This window comes from Sapajus apella, unplaced genomic scaffold (genome assembly GCF_009761245.1).
Source record: "Sapajus apella isolate SASKATOON/1434 unplaced genomic scaffold, GSC_monkey_1.0 scaffold6, whole genome shotgun sequence".
NCBI classification, from domain to species: domain Eukaryota; kingdom Metazoa; phylum Chordata; class Mammalia; order Primates; family Cebidae; genus Sapajus; species Sapajus apella.
In genome coordinates, this window is record NW_022436946.1 from 74704549 (window position 1) to 74725901 (window position 21353).

A 21353-nucleotide genomic window follows, 5' to 3' on the forward strand; every position below is an offset into this window, starting at 1 on the left:
GACTGAGACTCCATCTCAGAAAAAAAAAAATTTAGCCAGGCATGTCAGAAAAAAAAAAAAATTATCTGGGTGGTATAAGCCTGTAGTTCCAGCTACTCCAGGAGGCTGAGGCAGGAGAATCACTTGAATATGGGAGGCAGAGGTTGCAGTAAGCCAAGCTCGTGCCACTGCACTCCAGCCTGGGCAACAGAGTGAAACTTCATCTCAAAATAACAACAATAGAAATCCTACCTTCTAGCATTACTAGATACTCTCATCAAAACCATTTCTCACACACACACACACACACACACACACACACACACACACACACACACACACAGAAGCTGGGGCTTAGAGTAGTTAAGAAAGTTGCTCCAAGTCACTAGCTGAGATCCAAACTCACCATGAGCTATCCGACTCTAATAAGAACCTTGATGTGATAATTTTAAAATATGTCCAAAAATTATCTGACCTTCCTCCCTTCAAAAGGTGAATCACTAATCACTGTAAAATCACTAAGTCCTCTGACTTAGTGATTTTCTTCTAAATCTTAAAATGAGGTTATGTCCTAAAAAGAATACCTTCTGCCCTGTTGTCTCTCTCTCGCTCGCTAGGATCACTCACTCTGGGGGAAGCCAGAGTGGTGATAAGGCCATTAGAGAAGCCTGTGGAGAGGCCCACACTGGGAGGACCGGGGCATCCCACCAACCACCACTACCACCGTGTCAGCCCAGCGAATGAGCTGCCTCGCAGAATGCCACGACCCCGGTGAAGGCTTCAGATGTCTGCAGCCCTAGCTGATACCATGATGGCAACCTCATGAGACTCCAAACCAGAATTGCCCAACCATATTGCTCCCAAATTCTTCACCTACAAAAACTGAGAGAAGTAATAAAAGTATAGGTTTATTGTTGTTTGAAGCAAAGTTTTAGGGTTACTTAGCAATAGATAACTAGCATGCTTGACTTTTAGCTGATTTTCATGTTAAAATTGAGGTCCTGAAACTATAACCTGACTCATTTTTGCAAATAAGTTTTGTGTACAGATACCTCAAAGGGGATTTTCCAGTAATAGCAGACATCAGAATAGTATCAATATGGTTTAAGAATATGAAGAAAATGATAGAGCAAGTATAGTAAAACATTAACGGTAGACTCTAAGTGGCAGGTATAGGAGTGTTCATTATAAAATGTTTTCAAGTTTTTCGTATATTTGGAAAGTTAATAATAAAGTGTTAGGAAAAACAATCAGTATGTCACCTTTGAATGACTTCTGGTATCAATTTTTGCTTTTCTTCAATAAGGAAGTGTTTTGTTTTGTTTTGTTTGTTTTGTTTCAAGACAAAGTCTTGCTCTGTTGCCCAGGCTGGAGTGCATAGCTCTTACTCAGGGATCAATTATTTACTCACAGAGATTTTGGACTCCTTGACCAGAGGGCACAGGGCTGGAGGAAGGTGCAGTTCCCACAGTGAGAGGCTGTCTGAAAGCAGGACAAGAGTCTGGGAATTGACAATATCCCTAAGCTTTGACCAACAGAATATCAATCAGCCCCTGGATTGGGTGTGTTGATTCTCACTTATACACGTCTATTTTGTGTACACATAAATGCAAACTCTCTGAGGAGATGACAGCTCTCTGCCTAGGATATATAAAGAAAGCATCCTCAAAAAGATTCTTGCTAGGCAATAAATAAGGATTACTTATTCTAATCTGGGCTGTCTAAAGCCATTTCACCTTCTCTGAAAGATTTACTGCTGTAAGGAAACTGAGACAGCACAATAGTATTTACCCTCATATACTTCATGAATAATGCCAGTTACTAAACATAGAGGAGACAATTTTTCAAAATAAAATTGAGAATCTAAGATGATAGTTTCCATTCAAAATATATTAGTAATTATACTTACACATTAAAAACATTTCTAATCAAATAAAACCACTCCCTCATTTGACAAAGAGAACAACACAAGTTTTTCTGTCATATTGTGTACAAAACAATAATATTTACAGTAAGCTTCAATATGTTTTTATTTACTTCATATTGAGAGTTATTTTAGTGTCTTGAAGTACAATGAGTAAATCAGAAATAAAAAACACATTTCTGTTGATACACTCTTGAAATATTTATATTTTACAGTAAGAAGCCATCAAGGCCTTAAAAATAATTTAAAATACTACATTCACAAATGTCAGAATGCAAGTGCACTTTAAAAGGTGGTTCTATCCACAGGTATGTTCTCAGTGGGAAAAAAAAAGTTGGTTCTGCTTTAACTGAAAACTCATTAAAATGCAGAGTCACCTCTTTTTGTCAAGCATTATCAAATTTGTCCACACACTTTATCTCTAAGTCTTTCAAACTGTGCTTTACTAAAAAGAGATACTCCAAAATAAAATCTCTAGTAGAGCTTTCAATAAATAATAATAAATAATACTTATATTTAATACTAGGCCATTTCAATTGTATATAAATATAGCTATTATTTATAATTCAATAAATAATTTATAATTCAACAAATAGCTATATTTATATACAATTGAAATAGCATAATATTAAAGACAAATACTGGATGTCGGAGTTAGTATTTCATATGTTTAAGATTTAAAAGAAGTATAGTAGACAAATTTCTAGCTAATAGTAGCTCAGACACATAGTAGCTCAGTCTATACTGGCATCATCGGAAGAAACTCTCACGCCCTTGCCCCACCTTCTCCTTTCAGCCTTTCTACGCTTCTGGTATGTGAAACTGCAAACTCCTCTGAGGAAACCAGACAATTACTGTGCTTTAGGCTGTGATTCCTGAACTTAAACCCCACCCTCCTTCTGTTATAGGGCAAATATATGACACAGCATTTATTTTGATCTTACCACTGGAATACCCTTTCAACATAGTTCTGCACACAGGCACTGGGGCCAGCATCTAATGTTTTAGGTTATTTTAATGTAATCTAATGTTTTATTACCACAAAGACTGCAGGGTTTTTTCTCCCACTTCTGCCTGCTTATGCCTTATTTTCTCCACTTTCTATTATTAGTAGCAGTATATTTCTTAGGAAAGAAAGCATAAATATAGTATGTAAGAAACAGAATAGATAGAGCATACTGACTAATTTTTATAAAGTATTGTTTGAGAGTACAACATTCTCTATGAACCTCCCAAAACAAATGTGGTTTCTGAATGTGCTTGGCAAGTAACTTTCAAAAGCTAGTAAGTGGGCCGGGTGCGGTGGCTCACTCCTGTAATCCCAGCACTTTGGGAGACCAAGGCAGAAGGATTGCTTGAGACCAGGAGTTTGAGACCAGCCTGGGCAACATAGGGAGACCTGTTTCTAGAAAAAATTAAAAATTAGCCAGGCTTGGTGGCACATGTGCCAGTAGTCCTAGCTACTCGGGAGACTGAAATGAGAAGATTGCTTGGACTTGGGAGGTTGAAGCTGCAGTGAACCATGATTGTACCACTGAACTCCAGCCTGTGCATCAGAGCAAGACCCTGTCTCAAAAAAAAAAAAATTTTTTTTAAGGTAATGAGCAAAACTGGCTTATGAGGTAATGCTGATACTATTCGAGTATGCTATGTGTCCAGACCTAAGTCATTAGTCACCTGTTCTCAGAAAAGGACATATATCAAATTGCACCTGATATTGGATGCTGTGGTCTACTATATTGTACATTAAACATGCAAAGCCCCAAAACAAAGCATAGTAATAAAAGTACAAACTTCCAAATCAAAGCTATAGGAAGTAAGATTCATTTACAAGCATCTAATTAGGTTTTATTAATCTCTCAACAAAATAGTAACCCCTTTCCATTTCTATAGCAAATGCTACAACACTTCCACATCTCATTTCACTCTAGGACATTCTGTGAGATAAAAATGGTATCTTCATCCTCTTTTCCAGGCCCAGGGCTACAGTGAGGTAAGTGAGGGACTTGTCTAAGGTACAAAATGTAAGGCAGTACCAAAAAACTTAGCAATCAAGAAAATAATATTTTAATACAATACTTTAAAACATCAAAATTAATGCAAAACAATGAACAAAAAAGTCAAAGTTTTAAACAAAGACAGGGTCAACATTACTGAATTTTCCTTTTGCCTTGAGTTCTAGTACGTCTCAGTGTGACACCGCCCTTTTCAAGGACAAGGAAACTGAGGAACAGAGTGTTAATTTCACATTCCACACTAGAAGGCTCATTACAGCAGAAGCAGGACCAAACCAACCCAGATTCCTTTCTTTTTTAAGTTCGGGGTACAACTGCAGATTCGTTACATAGGTAAACTTGTGTCACAGGGGTTTTCTGCATAGATTATTTCAGTACCCAGATGCTAAGCCTAGAACCCATTAGTTATTTTTCCTGATCCTCTCTCTCCTCCCTCCGGTAGGCCCTAACGTGTGTTGTTCCCCTTTGTGTGCCCATGTGCTCTCACTGTCCAGCTCCCACCTGAAAGTAGGGAGAACATGTGGTAATTGGTTTTCTGTTCTTGTGTTAGTTTGCTGTGGATAATGACCTCCAGCTCTATCCATGTTCCTGCAAAGGACATGGTCTCATTCTTTTTATGACCAGTCGATATTTCTGTGCTAATAATCCAGGCCAGTTTCCTTCAGTGAAGTCCTCTATTTTACAAGAGAAAATCTCTGCCAGTAGTTTGAAGAGCCTCATAATCAATCTCCCTGAAATCATATTATTCATAAATAATCTGAAGGCTGAACTAAACTCAAGCCAATCTTACATGAAATGTGAAATGTGTGAATTGACATAAAATCCAGTGAAATATTAATTTATTTAGTTCACTGATGCAATATATTTCTGAAACCAGATTTTTTAAATGGATACTTACTGATGGAAGAGTAAGTGTCTTAAAAGAACCTTTAAGGAAAACAGAAAAGAAAACAGAGTTAGCACAATTTGAATATGATGATAGAATAGAAAACTTCCAAAACTTTCCCAATACTCTTATACATGTAAATGAAATCATAAATATATTTGGTCAAACCAAAATAACTTTTAAATGCCCAGAAGACCCAATAAATTATTACATATCTTTGTGCCAAACAATTAAAAATCAGGATTAAAAGAGTGTCAGTGGATGAACACAAAAAACATTAGGTTCTGCTTCTCTTTGCTGTTATCATGTCTGTTGTCACGTTGCTGCTGCCCTTTTTGCTGTTTTAGGGTTATATGTGCTTGAAGGACACTTTACACACTGTACAGAAGTAGCCTGAGGTTTATTTCTTGTTCTCATACCCTTGTGATAAAGAAGAAAGGAAGGCATTAGTCATATCAGGGGTGAGCTGGGACTCATAACTGACTCATGAGTACCAGGGGAATGCAGACTTTTTTTCATGTAAAGTTTCTATCCATTGGACTACTAATTAAACTCATGCCAATTTCTCATCAGATCCATTTATTTCAAGGGGAAAAAATGATTTCATGTTAAAAATAAAAGAGTACTTGTCCAAAGTTCCTATTGGAGATGACAGCCCCTTGGGAAATAAAATGGGGCAAAAGATGATTTTTAAAGAGAGAGAAGGAAATGATAGGCCCAAGTTCCTTCATTCATTTAAAAACTGGCACAATGTGCAAGACAGACGTAGTCCCTCTTCTCCAGGAAGCCAAATGAGTCTATCATGCGAGGGCAGAGGAACCAGAGCACAGCACAGCACAGCACACAGCGGGGGTTAAGCTAGCGGCATCTGGAGTCAGACTACATCATGAATTTCCTACATACTGACCCTGTCTTGAACAAATTACCTGATTCTCCAGCTCAACTTTTTTCATCCTTAAGATTAGGATGCTAATAATCCTGCCAATCTCATGAGGTGGTTGTAAGGAATAAGTATGTTGATACCTGTAAAGCATATAGAACAGTACCTGACACATAGGAAACACTTGATGTATGGTAGCTATTATAGTGACAAAAAGCTTGAAGAGTTTTCCATTAGGGATGACAGCATGCCCCTACAGACATGGTCTTAAAATTTTATGATAGAGTACTCCACCAATAAAAACACTTAGTATACCTTATTGATGTCAAATTAGATTTATAAAATTATATACATGTATTTTGTCAACCAAAATATTAAACATTAGAAAAACTTTAATCTCTACCCAAGCACAGTGGCTCACACCTGTAATCCCAGCACTTCGGGAGGTTGAGGCGGACAGATCATCAAAGGCCAGCCAAAATGGCAATACCCCATTTCTCCTAAAAACTACAAAAATTAGCCAGGCATAGTGGTGCACCTGTAGTCCCAGCTACTTGGGAGACTGAGGAAGGCTTGAACCCGGGAGGCAGGGATTGCAGTGAGCTGAGATCATGTCACTGCACTACGCCTGGGCAACAGAGCAAGACTCTGTCTCAAAAAAAAAAAAAAAAGAGATGAGAAAAACTTTAATTTCTTAGCTTTGCTCAATAAAATAACAGAAATGAGAGTTACTACATTTTCTACTTGCATCCTTATGAATGGTCTTATATACTCTTAGCTGTGTGCACACTTACTGTGAAAGCTACCACCCCAGCGGGCCTCAATGAAATACAAGTATGTTTTGAGGAACAGATAAGTAATTCATCACCACACTTATCATCTAGCACAGATCAGTTCATCCAATAACTGTCATCGTAGGAAGCAAAGAGCAAGACTCTTAAATAATAGCACATTGAACATGGTGTTTCAAAAAGGTGAAGAAGGAAGTATCATGGAACAGATATACGTAGGACAGGTAGGACAAGGAGTACATTGGAGGGATCAAAGGAAGGCATCTAGAGAAAATGACGCCAGCATCTAGGGTTGTAGGCTATGGAGAAATTAGCCATATGAGCAAGGAGGGGTACAATGTTACAGGCAGAGGTGCAGCAAATGCAAAGTAGTCAAGATCAGCCTGAGTCTACCAAACCAAAGAGCTGAGTAAGCAAAGACCACAGGTAGAAAGAGAACAGTAGCCAGGAGACTGGGCCCAATCATAAGGGCTCTTTGGACAAGACGAGGCCTTACCAGGATTGTCCCAGGTGACACTGTTATTCCAGCATCCTGATTTAGTACTTGTCTTGGATCTTTTTTTGGTTAGCAAAATACAATTCTAGAATGGGTTTAATGCTCACATAAATTAACTTTGAAGATGTTTATTCTTTTTTTAATTGACAAGTAATAATTGTATATGTTTATGGTATGCCACATAATGTTTTGATAGATGTGTACCTTATGGAATGGCTAAATCACACTATTTAACATGTACCTTACCTCACATAACTATTTGTGGAAAGGATCAATTAAAATCTACTCTCAGTAATTTTCAAGTATACAACATGTTGATATTAACCATAGTCACCATGCTGTACAATAGATCTCTTGAAATAATTCCTCCCCTATAACTGAAATTTTGTGTCTGTTGACCAACATCTCCCCATTCCCTTAACCCCCAGCCTCTGGTAACTGCCATTTTACCCTATATTTCTATGAGCTTATCTTTTTTACACTTCACATATAAGTGAGATCAGGCAGTATTTGTTTTTCTGTGCTTGGCTTATTTCACTTAACATAATGTCCTCCAGTTTCAACCATGTCATTGAAAATGATAGGACATCCTTCTTTTATAAGGCTGACTAGTATTCCATTATGTATATATACCACACTTTCTTTATCCATTTATCCATTGATGGACGCTGCCATTAATTCCATATCTTACATATTGGGAAACATGCAGTGGGCATGGGAGTGCAGATATCTCTACAACATACTGATTTTATATCTTTGGATATATGCCAGTAGTGCTTTGGGAGTATCTTATCTTGTAGGAAGGAACTTCTGTTCATTAAGCTTACTTTTAATGAGAAAAATTTATTCTATTCTATACTGAATTGAAGTGAAATTGAAAAGCCCTAGGATATTTCAGCAAGTAAACTTGATAACACCTTCAAAGGAACCACAGAGACAATTTACTGGACAAATTTTGTCCATTTATTGAAGAGAACCAGGGGGCTCTGCAAGCAGACCCTGTGAAATATTTGGGCTGAAACATTTAAACATTGCAATAAGGGGGTGAGGGGGATGGAACTGAGCATACCATCCATATAGCAGAATTTGTTCTGATCTTACCATGTACCTCAGCATGTGTGGAGATGGTGTTTTCTTAATTTAAAATACTATGGTCAGATCACTTGAATATCAAAATAAATAATGGGTTACAACCTACTGAAAAAAACAAGAATCTGTGAGTTCATGCTCATGTATAATTAAATACATGACTGACTGAAAGAGAAGAAAAAGTTATTCCTTACCATAGAATTCCAACTAATAAATGTAGAAGGAATGGTGGAATTCAAAAATTTCACAACTATCACAAAATAATGGCAATAATCATCAATCTAGCATATATAAGTTAAATGAGAATTGTGAGAAATAATAAACCATTGTTGTTTTAATCTACTAAATCTGGGGGTGGCTTGTTTCACAGCAACAGATGATTGGAATACTTCGGAAATGAGCAGGATTAACTAGCAACTCTCTAGAGCTACTCAGTCTCATGCAGGAGCCTCTAAACACATGTGACTATTGAGCCACTGAAATAAGCAGCAAGTGTAAAATATACCCCATATTTTTGAGACTTACAACCAAAAACAATGTAAAATATCACGTCAGTGATTTTATAGTGATTAAATGTCCAATTGATAATATTTGTAAATTATTGGGTTAAATGAAATATATTATTACAGGTAATTTCACCTGTTTCTCTTTTTTTTTAAAGAAGCTACTAGAAAATTCCCAATAACTTACATAGTTGACTTATACTTCTATTGGACAGAACTGGTCTAGTGGATAGAAGGCTTAAATTTGTGTTTAGCAACGATAAAACAACCAACAGATCAGACAGAATGCAATTTTTTAATTTTATGAATAAAACAATAATAATAGTAGTAGACACCACTTACAGAATGTTCTAAAGCATTACATCTATTAACTGGTTTCATGCTCACAACAATACTATTAAGTATTACTACTCTTATTTTACAAATGAGAACACTGAGACACAGAGATGTGAAATGACCTGCCCAGGGTTACACAGACAAAAAGTCGTGGGGCCAAACTTCTGACCCTGACCACTTGACTCATGGGTCTCAGCTCTAAACCACTGCTCTGCAATGACTCTTAGTATAAAAAATAGTTGTATGCAAATCAATCAATGTGATACATCATATCAACAGAATGAAGGGCAAAAACCATATGATTATTTCAATTGAAGCTGAAAAAATATTTGATAAATTTCAACACCTCTTCATGATAAAAACCCGCAGAAGGCTAAGTATAGAAGAAACATACCTCAACATAATAAAAGCCATATATGACAGACCCACAGCTAGTATCATACTAAATGGGGAAAACTGAAGGCCCTTCCTCTAAGATCAGGAAGATGACAAGAATGCCCTCTTTAACCACTCTTATTCAACACAGCACTGGAAGTCCTAGCTAGAGCAATCAGACAAGAGAAAGAAATGAAGGGCATCTAAATTGGAAAGGAAGAAGTCAAATTATCCTTGTTTGCAGATGATATAATTTTTTAAATGTACTTATTTTTTAAAGATAAGTAGACACAGGGTCTCCCTGTGTTGCCCAGGCTGGTCTCAGACTCCTGGGCTCAAGTTATCTGGCCCTCCTCCACCTTCCAAAGTTTTGGGATTACAGGTATGAGTCACCATGCCCAGCCAATATGATCTTATATTTGGAAAAGCCTAAAGAATCCACCAAAAATGATTAGAACTGATAAACTCAGTCTAGTTGCAGGATAAAAAAATTAACATACAAGAATCAGTACAATTTCCATATGCCAACAGTGAACAATCTGAAAAAAACAAGAAAGTAACCCCATTTACAATAGCAACAAATAAAGTTAAATACTCAGGCATTAACTTAACCAAAGAAGTGAAAAATCTGTACAATGAAAACTATAAAATACTGAAGAAAAAATTGAAGATGACACCAAAAAAATGAAAAGATATTCCATGTTCATGAATTGAAATTATTAGTATGTTTAAAATGTCCATACTGCCTAAAGCAATCAATAGATTTAATACAATCTCTATCAAAACACCAATGACATTCTTCAGAGAAACAGACGAAAACAATCCTAAAATTTTCATAGAAACACCAAATACCCAGAATAGCCAAAGCTATACTGAAAAAGAAAAAAAAAAGGAATCAGAATCACATTGCCTGACTTCAAATTATACCACAGAGCTATAGTAACCAAAGCAGCATGGTATTGGCAGAAAAACAGACTTACAGACCAATGGAACACAATAGAGAACCTAGAAGCAAACCAATACACCTACGGTGAATTCATTTTTGACAAAGATACCAAGAACACACATTAAGGAAAAGATGGTCTCTTCAGTACATGGTGATGGGAAAACTGGATATCCATATGCAGAAGAATGAAACTAAACCTATCTCTCACCATATACTAAAATAAAATCAAAATGGATTAAAGACTTAAACCTAAAACTATGAAACTACCAAAAGAAATCTTCGGGGAAACTCTTTAGGACATTGAAGTGGGCAAAGATTTCTTGAGCAATACCCCACAAGCACAGTTAACCAAAGCAAAAAATCAACAAATGGGATCACATCAAGTTAAAAAGCTTCTGCACAGTAAAGGAAACAATCAACAAAATGAAGATACAACTCAGAATGAGAGAAAAATCTTTGTAACTACTTATCTGACAAGGGATTAATAACCAAAATATATAAGGAGCTGAAACAACTCTATAGGAAAAAATCTAATAATCCAATTAAAAATGGGGGAAATATCTGAATAGACATTTCTCAAAAGAAGACATACAAATGGCAGACTGGTATATGAAAAGGTCCTCTCAACACCATTGATCATCAGAGAAATGCAAATCAAAACTACAATGAGATATCATCTCACCCCAGTTAAAATGGCTTTTATCCAAAAGACAGGCAGTAACAAATCCTGGTGAGGAAGTGGAGGAAAGGGAGCCCTCATACACTGTTGATGGGAATGAAAATTATTACAACCACTATGGAGAACAGTTTGGAGGTTCCTCATAAAACTAAAATAGAACTACCATACAATCCAGCAATCCCACTGCTGAGTATATACCCAAAAGAAAGGAAATCAGTATATTGAAGAGATATCTGCACTCTCATGTTTGTTACACCATTGTTCATAATAACTAAGATTTGGAAGCAACCAAATGAATGGATAAAGAAAATGTGGTACATATACACAATGAAGTACTACTCAGCCATAAAAAAGAATGAGATCCTGTCATTCACAACAACATGGATGGAACTGAAGGTCATTATGTTAAGTGAAATAAGTCAAGCACAGAAAAACAAATTTTGCATGTTCTCACTTAGTTGTGAACTAATGGAGATAGTAGAAGGATGGCTACCAGAGGCTGAGGAGAGGAGTGAGGGGCTAGGGAGGAAGTGGGGATGCTTAACAGGCATAAAAAGTAGTTAGAAAAATGAGTAAGACCTAGTATTTGATAGCACAACAGGAGGATTATAGTCAATAACAATTTAATTGTACATTTTTAAATAACTAAAATAGTATAACTGGATTGTTTGTAACACAAAGGACAAATGCTTGAGGGAATGGATACCCCAGTTACTATGATGTGACTGTTACACATTGCATGCCTGTTTCAAAGTATTTAATGTACCCTGTAAATATATACACCTTCTATGTACCCACAAAAATTTACAAAAGAATTAGTTGGCCGGGTGCAGTAGCTCACACCTGTAGTCCCAGCACTTTGGGAGGCGGAAGCGAGCAGATCACCTGAGGCTGGGAGTTTGAGACCAGCCTGACCAACATGGAGAAACCCTGTCTCAAAAAAAAGAATCGGTTGTACTCTTGCTTTTGTTATACATGCTCCTTTTTTTTTTTTTTTTTTTGGGGGGGGGGGACAGGGTCTCACTCTGTCACCCAGGCTGGAGTACAGTGGTGCAATCATAGCTCACTGCTGCCCCAAACTCTTGGAATCAAGCAATCCTCCTACCTCAGCCTCCCCAGTAACTAGGACTACAGGCACATGCCACCATGCCTGGTTAATTTTTTTTATTTTTTATTTTTTGAAATGGGGGCTTATTATGTTGCCCAGGGTGCTCTCAAACTCCTAGGCTCAAGTGATCCTCCCACCTTGACCTCCAAGACCCTGGGATTACAGATGTGAGTCACTGTGCCTCACCATTGGTTTGGTTTGGTTTTGTTTTTGAGACAGAGTCTCACTCTGTTGCCAGGCTGGAGTGCAGTGGCACCATGTCAGCTCACTGCAACCTCTACCTCCCAGGTTCAAGAGATTCTCATGCCTCAGCCTCCCTTGTAGCTGGGACTACAGGCGAATGCCACCACAGCCGACTAATTTTTTTATTTTTAGTAGAGATGGGGTTTTGCCATGTTGGCCAGGCTGGTCTCGAACTCCTGACCTCAAGAGACCTGCCCACCTCAGCCTCCCAAAGTGCGGGATTACAGGCATGAGCCACCATGCCTGGCCCTGTACTTCATCATTGTTTTTATTATACATATCTTTGATTACTGTGAAACTTCCATAGCATGGATAACCTGTTTGTATATGTTACTATCACCACTTCCTCAATGATGGATGTTCAAAATCTCAATCATCTTGAACTCTTTTCTCTCTTCACCTCCAAGTTCATCACTCACCAGAATCCGTGAATTCTTCTTCCATAAAGTTTCCCTTAGAAGAAACTTAGAGTTATATTCTAAGCACTGCAGTAGCGGAGCTAACTCCAAAATAATTTGTGTCATACAAGAACTCTGAAGAGGATATAAAAGCTAAAAATGTCCCAACTCATGTCAGTTCTTCACACTACACAGTTTTGAAATATTTGAAGTTAATACCAAGATCTGAAACATTCCTCTTCAAAGGAATGTTAAAACAGTAGCCGACTCTGAGACGGTAGTTACAATGCAGGAGGTTTACTAAGGAGTATTCCGGAGATTAGCACCTGCAGAAGGGAAGGAGGGAAACTGGACTGGGGACAGAGCAGTGGGGCTGCAATGCAGGCTCCAAAGAGGCCTCCACCAGGACAGCTCAGAAGCAGCCATGGCCCTTGAGAGTTGTCTTGAACTGGATGAGAGGACTGGACTTTCATACTCCACATCAATCAGTCACATAATGCAGGCCCCAGCCCCAAGAGGGAGACCAGCATGGGCAATCAATTCTCCAGCTGATAGACAATCATCAGAGGGAACTGGCTGTGAAGGCAGTCAGGTACAACACTGCCGGCAGCTTTCAGGAAAAGGTCCTTCATCCCTGAAGGGCGATCTGGGCCCTAAAACACAGCATCCACCACAATGTTCCACATTGGAATAAAACAGAAACAAACTGCAGTGAGCTTTGCCCCAACAAACCAGCACTCTTCATTTTTGAGAGTTACTTATTTTTCATTGCATCAGGATTAAATCATCAGGGTTGACTATTTCGCTAGCTCCATTACTGGAGGAAGCAATGTGCTTCCTTCCTGCCCTGATCCGATACAAGCTACTACCCACCAGCAGCAAATTTACAAGGTCAAAGAATGAGTTGGAAGACGTGTAATTTATTTTTATCCAATGACATCAGCAAGGAGAAGGTAAAAAACAGTTGGGAGTCTACAATCCAAATGAGGCTCTCAGAGGTTGACTAACTGGAGGGCAAGCATTCTGGCACTTCAAAACAAGCTAAACAGATTTGAAGTGCAGGAAATCTCATTTCATAGTAAAAGTGTTTTTTGTTTTGCCTTTTGTTTTCAATGCAGCTATGAATCAAGTCAAAACATTGAGGACTTCTCTCACTAGAGAGAAACTGGAAGAGCGGTTCAACTGCATGCCTGGGTCCATCTGCTCAGACATATGACCTTATCTGTTCACAGATGCAAGAAAGATACAGATACGAGTTCTACCCAGGCCAGGCATGGCAGCTCATGCCTGCAGTACCAACATTTTGGGAGGGCTGAGGCGAAGGATCCCTTGAGGCCAGGAGTTCTAGACCAGCCTGGGCAACATGGTGTGACCCTATCTCTATTTTAAAAAAATAAAAATACAAAATACAAAGACTCTTCCCAAAAGTTAGAGTGTAGGGACAGAGATGTCCCACCCACCCCTATTTCTTGCCAGATCCCGGGAGTGACTCAGGGGATGTGTGGACCCATCCAATCTAAGGCCTACTCACTGGTCTCATGTGTCCTTATTAAAAGGTCGACTTCAAGTATTTGACATTTTTTTCTGCTGATCTTCCCTTTAAATTTACAAATACAGCTTGGAATTTCCTAGGCACTTAAAGTCCTAGCATAGGACTTATTTGAAAATTCTACTAATCTAGCAATAATTTACACCACCAAAACAAAATTAGGGGCAGCGGGGAGGAGGGTGGGGCAATGTAGATGAGAGAGGAATAATAATCTCTTTCTCTGCTGTTGCTAGGTTGAGAATTAAATAGATAGTATGTGCAAATTGTTGTGAACATTTTTCTCCCTTTTGGCAAGGTTCCATTCAGACACGGGAGACGGTCACCACCTCTTGAAACCCAGTATGGCGCTCTTTTAAATCACTAACTAAAGATACACTCTGTTACGTAAGATTCTTCTTAGTGTTTTTAGAGATAACTTAATAAAACTCTGATCATTTCTGTGTATAACCAGAGACAGTCAGTCTCAAAACCCTTTCAGATGCTTTCTCCTTCCCAGTGCCGCTGAGGCAACTCAAAAGAAACCTTGTTTGAAGGCTTCGCATTTGGCAGAGCCTGAGAACTGGCCGTGTGATTTACAAATAGAGTCAAAGCTATTTTTAAATTGTGTAATAAGCATACACAAAAACTAACCTTTCCTTAACTTTTTAAACATACTCTGTAATACTATACATGCTGCCTCTTCTGACATCTGTCCTCACCAAATAGCCCGGCAAAGTCATCGAAGGGAAGAAGTAGTATGTAATTGGAAATCCAACTAGTTACAGAAATACTCTCCATAAAAAAAAAAGTGGGTTTTCCACTATATATATATGCCTGACTTAGTGTTTGCTGCTTAATTATTTTTGGCAGCCTTTTGCTACTCATGGTTGGTACACAACCATGCTCATTTGTTTATTGCATAAGTCATATGCAATAATTCATTTAAGTTTATTATCACTATTTTAGCTAAAAATGTTGATCTCTTTATCAATTTACTAATTTTTTTTCCTCATTCTTCAGCAGTTTCTTTGATCTACAGATAAGGTGAGAAACAGGGGTTTTCCCCCACAAATTCATGGAAAAACCAAACTTTAAAATACAATGTTTTTCAGAGGGTAAAAAAAATAGACATTGGAGATGTAGATGGGAGGCAGGTGAGGGATGAGAAATTACTTAATGGATACAATGGACACTGTCTGGCTGATGGTTGTACCAAAAGCCCAGACTCTACCACTAGCCAAAATATCCGTTAAGAAAATTGCATGCGTACTGTCTAAATCTATAAAAATAAAAATTTTTTTAATTTAAAGTAAGAATTAAAAATACAGTGTTTCTGCTTCACAGTTTAATGTCGCTTTAAGGCAAAACAACTATCGAGTAAATTCTACCTACACAGAAAACACAAGTATTTCAAGCAAAACAAAACCAAACAAAAAAAAAAATCTCCTTTGGTCCCTTAAATACTCCTTTTATTTCTTTTCTCTCTTGTTTGCCTTTGCTTACAAATATCTTAATAAATATGAGTTTCATAAATAAAGTTTTGTTCCATTTAGACCGCTGAGCAAAAAAAAAAAATTAAAAAAAAAAAACAGGTCAAACACAAACCTACTAAAAGTAAAATAAATAAAATGGCACAGTATAAACTAAATGTTAGGTTAAGTACAAATTAAAAACCCAGAGTCAAGCAAGGTTCTTGGCTGCTAAATGTACAGGGCATTTTTAATGGCAGGGTCAGCAATCCACAGCCTGCACACCCAGCTTGGCCAGTGCCTGCTTTTTGTACAGTTCATGAACTCAGAATGGGTTTGCATTTCTAAACAGCTGGGGGTAATATCAAAGGAAGAATAATATTTCGTGATAAGTAAAAATTATATGAACTCCAAATTTCAGCATCCTTAAAGTTCTGCTGGTACACAACCATGCTCATTTGTTTATGCACCGTCTACAGCTGCTTTCGAGCTACAAAGGCAGAGTTGAACAGCTGCAATGAAGACCTTAAAGTTGTCAAAACCCACACGCTTAGCATCCAGCCATTTACAGAAATTTTGCAAACCCTCATGGCTCTTTTTAGGGAGATTTCTTTCTTCCTCAAGGGATAAGGAATAAGGTTGAAGACCCACCTAAGCCAGAATGAGATAATACTTAAGAGCTGTATCAGCAGGAAGACTTGGACTCACACCACGGGCTTGTGGTCAGGCATCAGTATTAATAACCGATACTGGGAAACACCAGGTACAACATAGTTCACATTCCCTGAGTGTTTTCTTTTTTTTTTTTTTTTTTTTTTTTGAGAAAGAGTTTCACTCTTGTTACCCAGGCTGGAGTGCAATGGCGTGATCTCGGCTCACCGCAACCTCCGCCTCCTAGGTTCAGGCAATTCTCCTGCCTCAGCCTCCTGAGTAGCTGGGATTACAGGCACGCACCACCATGCCCAGCTAATTTTTTGTAGTTTTAGTAGAGACGGGGTTTCACCGTGTTGACCAGGATGGTCTCGATCTCTTAACCTCGTGATCCACCCGCCTCGGCCTCCCAAAGTGCTGGGATTACAGGCTTGAGCCACCGCGCCCGGCCTTCCCTGAGTGTTTTCTATGTATCAAGCATTGTGATAAATGTTTTAAAGACATGCACTAAAAAAAAAAAAGAAAAAAAATAGAAAAAATGGGTGAAATTAATTTTAATAACATTTTCTTTTAATTCAATAGGTCCAAAATATTAACATTGAACGTTAAATCATTATTGTAAAATCATAAGTTTTATTGCATTTCTTGGAACTAAGTATTCAAAATCCATTTTGTATTTTATACTCACAGTGCACCTCAATTTATATGAGCCACATTTCAAAAGCTCAAAAAACACATATGGTTAGTAACTACCATATTGAATGATACACCTCTTAAGTATTATCTCATTTAATCCTCTCAACAATGCTATGAGGTGGGTACTATTATTAGATGAGGCTAGGGTTCAATTTCAGTGTGGCTCCCAAGCTCCCATTCTAACCCACTATGCCTCCCAAATAGCGCAGGACAGACCCAGCTAGAGTAGTGCAAACATGACCTCATATTCCTTACCTCCTCATTCCTCCTCTGTGGCTTGCTGCACTCTCATTTACTATTTGGATACAGCCACTCTTTCATCTTTTCTCTCTTATCCATGTTGTTACTGCCTCAGTCCCCTATGTGGCTATGTAGGTGACCATTCCTCTTTGATCATTCCTCTTCAACTGATCCATAAATAAAGTTTATGGATGGGCTACAGAATCATCCGCAGCATTCAGACCACATACCCCCACTCACAGGTCCATGGCAGACACAGCTAATTCATCCAGCTCTCTAGTCCAGTAAACCCAGGCTTGACTTTGAAACTGTCAACACGGCATTCCAACCAGCCTCTGTACTCAACTTGGGCTGACACACGAAATGAAGCCTACTCTGCTTCCCTGCGAAGAACATAGGCACAAGATCCTTGTGTGGTCACCAAAGATTTACGTCACCCAGCATTGTGCCATATGCAATTTGGTGAATAAATTTGAAGTGCTCAGAATAATAAATTCCCTGTCTTATCTTTAATCCTGAGGAGTTTTAACATATATTGCAGTGAAACTTAAGTTTGTAATACTAAATCATTTCTGCCAGTTACATTTTCATAAATGTAAATTCCTAACATGGCCCTGCCAAAAGGGAGCTACTAAGTGTTCTTTAAAAATTTTCCTCTCCATTTATTTCCAAGCTCTTTACCAATCTGTTTTTTGGATTTTATTTTATGAATTGTTTCTTCAGAACTAGCAACCCATAGGCCTGCCTTCTACCTACCTACTGCTACTCCCTCCACCAAACCTTTGGCCAATTTCACCCGGAGCCTTGCAAGGGAAGAAGGTCATCTCATAGAATTCTCTGAGGGAAGTGAAGAGTAGAAGAGAGAGATCAAGACCAAGATCTACTTTAATCCTCCTCACCAAGTTTTATCATTGTACCTTTAATATGCTGGTCATCTTGGCCCAGACCAAGGGATGGTGAATTACAAATCCACTGACAACCATGGCAGTAATAAAGTAACCCTACCAACTCCTCTCAAGCTTCAACTGAGTCATATTGTCATCATAGACAGCCCTTTTCTCTTCTCTCTCCTCCCTGTGTTACCTCCCCCAGACACCAATGTGAGTTCCAGCCCCTGTATTCCAATTTCCCTCAATGCAGCGGCGACCTTGTTCATGGCCCCACTAGGGAGGATCTCCAATCCTGTTTCTCTTTCTGATGTGTCACTACTTTTAACTTTTACCCCCATTTCTTAGAAAGTGGTGGCCAGATCTGTGCAATTTAGAGGTGGGTAGATATGTTTTCTTTATTTTTTTTTTATTTTTTTTATTTTTTTATTTTTTAGAGATGGGGTTTCACCACGTTGGCCAGGCTGGTCTCAAACTCCTGACCTCAGGTGATCCAACCGCCTCCGCCTCCCAAAATGCTGGGATTACAGGCGTGAGCCACCACGCCCGGCCAACAAGTTTTCTTAAAACTGTATTTCAATTTCATTCTTCATCTCAATTTCATACCTCAAAATGTTTCTTTCCTTACTGATTTTCTTCTATTTCTTTCTTTCATCAAAGGAGAAAGTATGAGTTTTGTTTTTTTTAAGATAATCCAATTCCCTCTGCCCCTAATACTGATCTCACCACTTCTAACCCAGAAATTATCCACCCTCCCCTTTGCCTTAACCACTTTCACGTTTCTAATATTCCTTTTGAGAGAGAGACCAACCATCTCTCTCCTTTCAACCACCAAACTTCTGGAAAGAATGGATTCTGATAATATTTGTCACCATCCATTTATGCCCTCAAACTTGCTTTTGCTCTCAACATTCGACTTAAAGCCATTTGCTTAAGGGTCACCAATGTTCCTTCCTCTGTCCTCAATTCCTCTCTGACCCTCTGAGAGAACTGATACTATTAGACCTTCTGGCCGGGTATAGCGGCTCACACCTGTAATCACAGCACTTTGAGAGGCTGAGGCTGTCGAATCACAAGGTCATGAGTTCAAGACCAGCCTGGCCAATATGGTGAAACCCCATCTCTACTAAAAATACGAAAATTTGCCAGGCGTGGTGGCACGCACCTGTAGTCCCAGCTACTTGGGAGGCGGAAGCAGAAGAATTACTTGAACCCAGGAGGCGGAGATTGCAGTGAGCCAGGCTCACACCACTACACTCCAGCCTGGGTGACAGAGTGAGACTCTGTCTCAAAGAAAAATTGGGAAAAAAGAAAAGGGAAAAAAAACCTCCTTCTTGGAACTTTTTCTTCCCTTGGCTTTTGAGATATTTTCAATCTACCCTTCTCTGACTCCTCAGTCTATCCTTTTCTTTTCCTTTTTTTCTAGGGACAGGGCCATGCTTTGTTATCCAGGCTGGAGAACAGTGGCACAATCATGGCTCACTGTAGCTTTGAACTTCCAGGCTCAAGAAATCCTCCTGTCTCAGCCTTTGGAGTAGCTGGGACTACAGGCACATGCCACCACATCCAGCTAGTATTTTTTATTTTTAGTAGAGATGAGGTTTCAATATGTTGCCCAGGCTGATCTCAAACTCCTGAGCTCCAGCGATCCACTCGCCTCAGTCTCCCAAGTTGCTGGGATTACAGGTGTGAACCACGTCTTCTCCCTTTTGTTCACTTATTTTCCTCTTTCCAAGCTTCTGTCATCTGTCATTCTTTCCATGAGCTGTCTCTCTTGTGCATCTCATGTATTTTCAGGACTTCAAAATATTGTCTGCCTCTCTGAAAACAATGCCTAAATCTCTCTCCCCAGCTGCGATTTCAAAACTACCTGCTGGACATCTCCACCTGAATGTCTCCCCAAACTCACAATCCAAAGCAGAATGAAATGTCTTTTCAGAAAACACATACACAAACCCCTATCTCCTTTCCAGGACTGCCACACCCAGCCAGCAGCTCTTTCCTCTGGCACACCCTTGCCGTCTCTACTACGTGAAGTAACTGTTCCCTCCAAATGCCAAATATGTCAGCAGAGGTGGGACATTTATGAATGGACATCTGTATAGTTCTGGAAGTAAAAGGTAACAGTACCAGGCACAGGGTCACACACAGGAAGCACTATTTACAAACTACATTGAATTTTTTAATATAAAAAAATAAAAACTGCTCCAGCCTTCTGCACTTTTAATATTATACTATCCTTCTGGGACCTCTGAATCTCCTCCACTGCCTTCCTTTCTCATATTCCCCACCCCCTATTCATTCATGTTTCACATACAGCAAATAATCAATAAAAAATACATTAATGAGAAGAAATGTCTGTGGGGAAACAGCTAGTTTCAGCATTGTAAAGCTTTCTTCACAGGACATAAAGGATCAACAGTGACCCAGCCCAAATTCTTATAGGATCTGTTTTCTATTTCCACCACAACCCTTCAGTGAGTCACTACGACAGTGACTCATTCAGTGCTAGAAGAGAAGCAGCACATGTTTAAATTGGAGTTTAAAGAATCAGTGTGTTCACTTTTAACTTCCCCCCATTGTTGATTCACAATCAGAGCCCAAGTCATGTTTCTCTGCAGCTGAAAACGAACACCAGCACTTAGGATTGAGGGCTGCTTAAAAGCAAACATAAAAGAAGTCCAGGAGGAGCCTTCCCTCCACTGCCATGAATCATCGCAGGCTTGCAGGGGCATGCCACTCATCCTCGAGCTTTCCAGTGTTTGGTCGAGTACAATTTGTGAGATACCAAAGGGCAGTTGTTCTCATTCTAATGTGGCTAAGAATCACCTGTGGTGATGGTGGAACATAAAAGTTACATACTCTTTTTTTTTTTTTTTTTGAGTCTTGTTCTGTCCCCCAGTCTTGAGTGCAGTGGTGCGATCCCGGCTCACTGTAGCCTCTGCCTCCTGGGTTCAAGTGACTATCCTGCCTTGCCCTCCTGAGTAGCTGGGACTATAGGCACCTGCCACCACACCCGGCTAATTTTTGTATATTTGGTAGAGACGGGATTTCACCATGATGGCCAGGCTGGTCTTGAACTCCTGGCCTCAAGTGATCCACCCACCTTGGCTTCCCAAAGTGCTGGGATTACAGGCGTGAGCCACTGCACCCAGCCGAGATTCTTGATTCTTACCCATATCTTGAGGGAGGCCCTGAATCAGCCTTTTTAATAAATACTGCTTGCACTTTGAG

General features: G+C 39.0%; 1 protein-coding gene across 1 annotated transcript in view; it reads right to left on the reverse strand.

Moving 5' to 3' along the window:
• CD109 (CD109 molecule) overlaps positions 1 to 21353 on the reverse strand; it is a 140020-nt gene that overhangs the window by 110672 nt on the left and 7995 nt on the right. The window contains exon 3 of the mRNA XM_032275500.1: positions 4817 to 4845. Coding sequence (XP_032131391.1) covers positions 4817 to 4845 — 29 coding nt within the window. The remainder of the gene's footprint in view (positions 1 to 4816; positions 4846 to 21353) is intronic.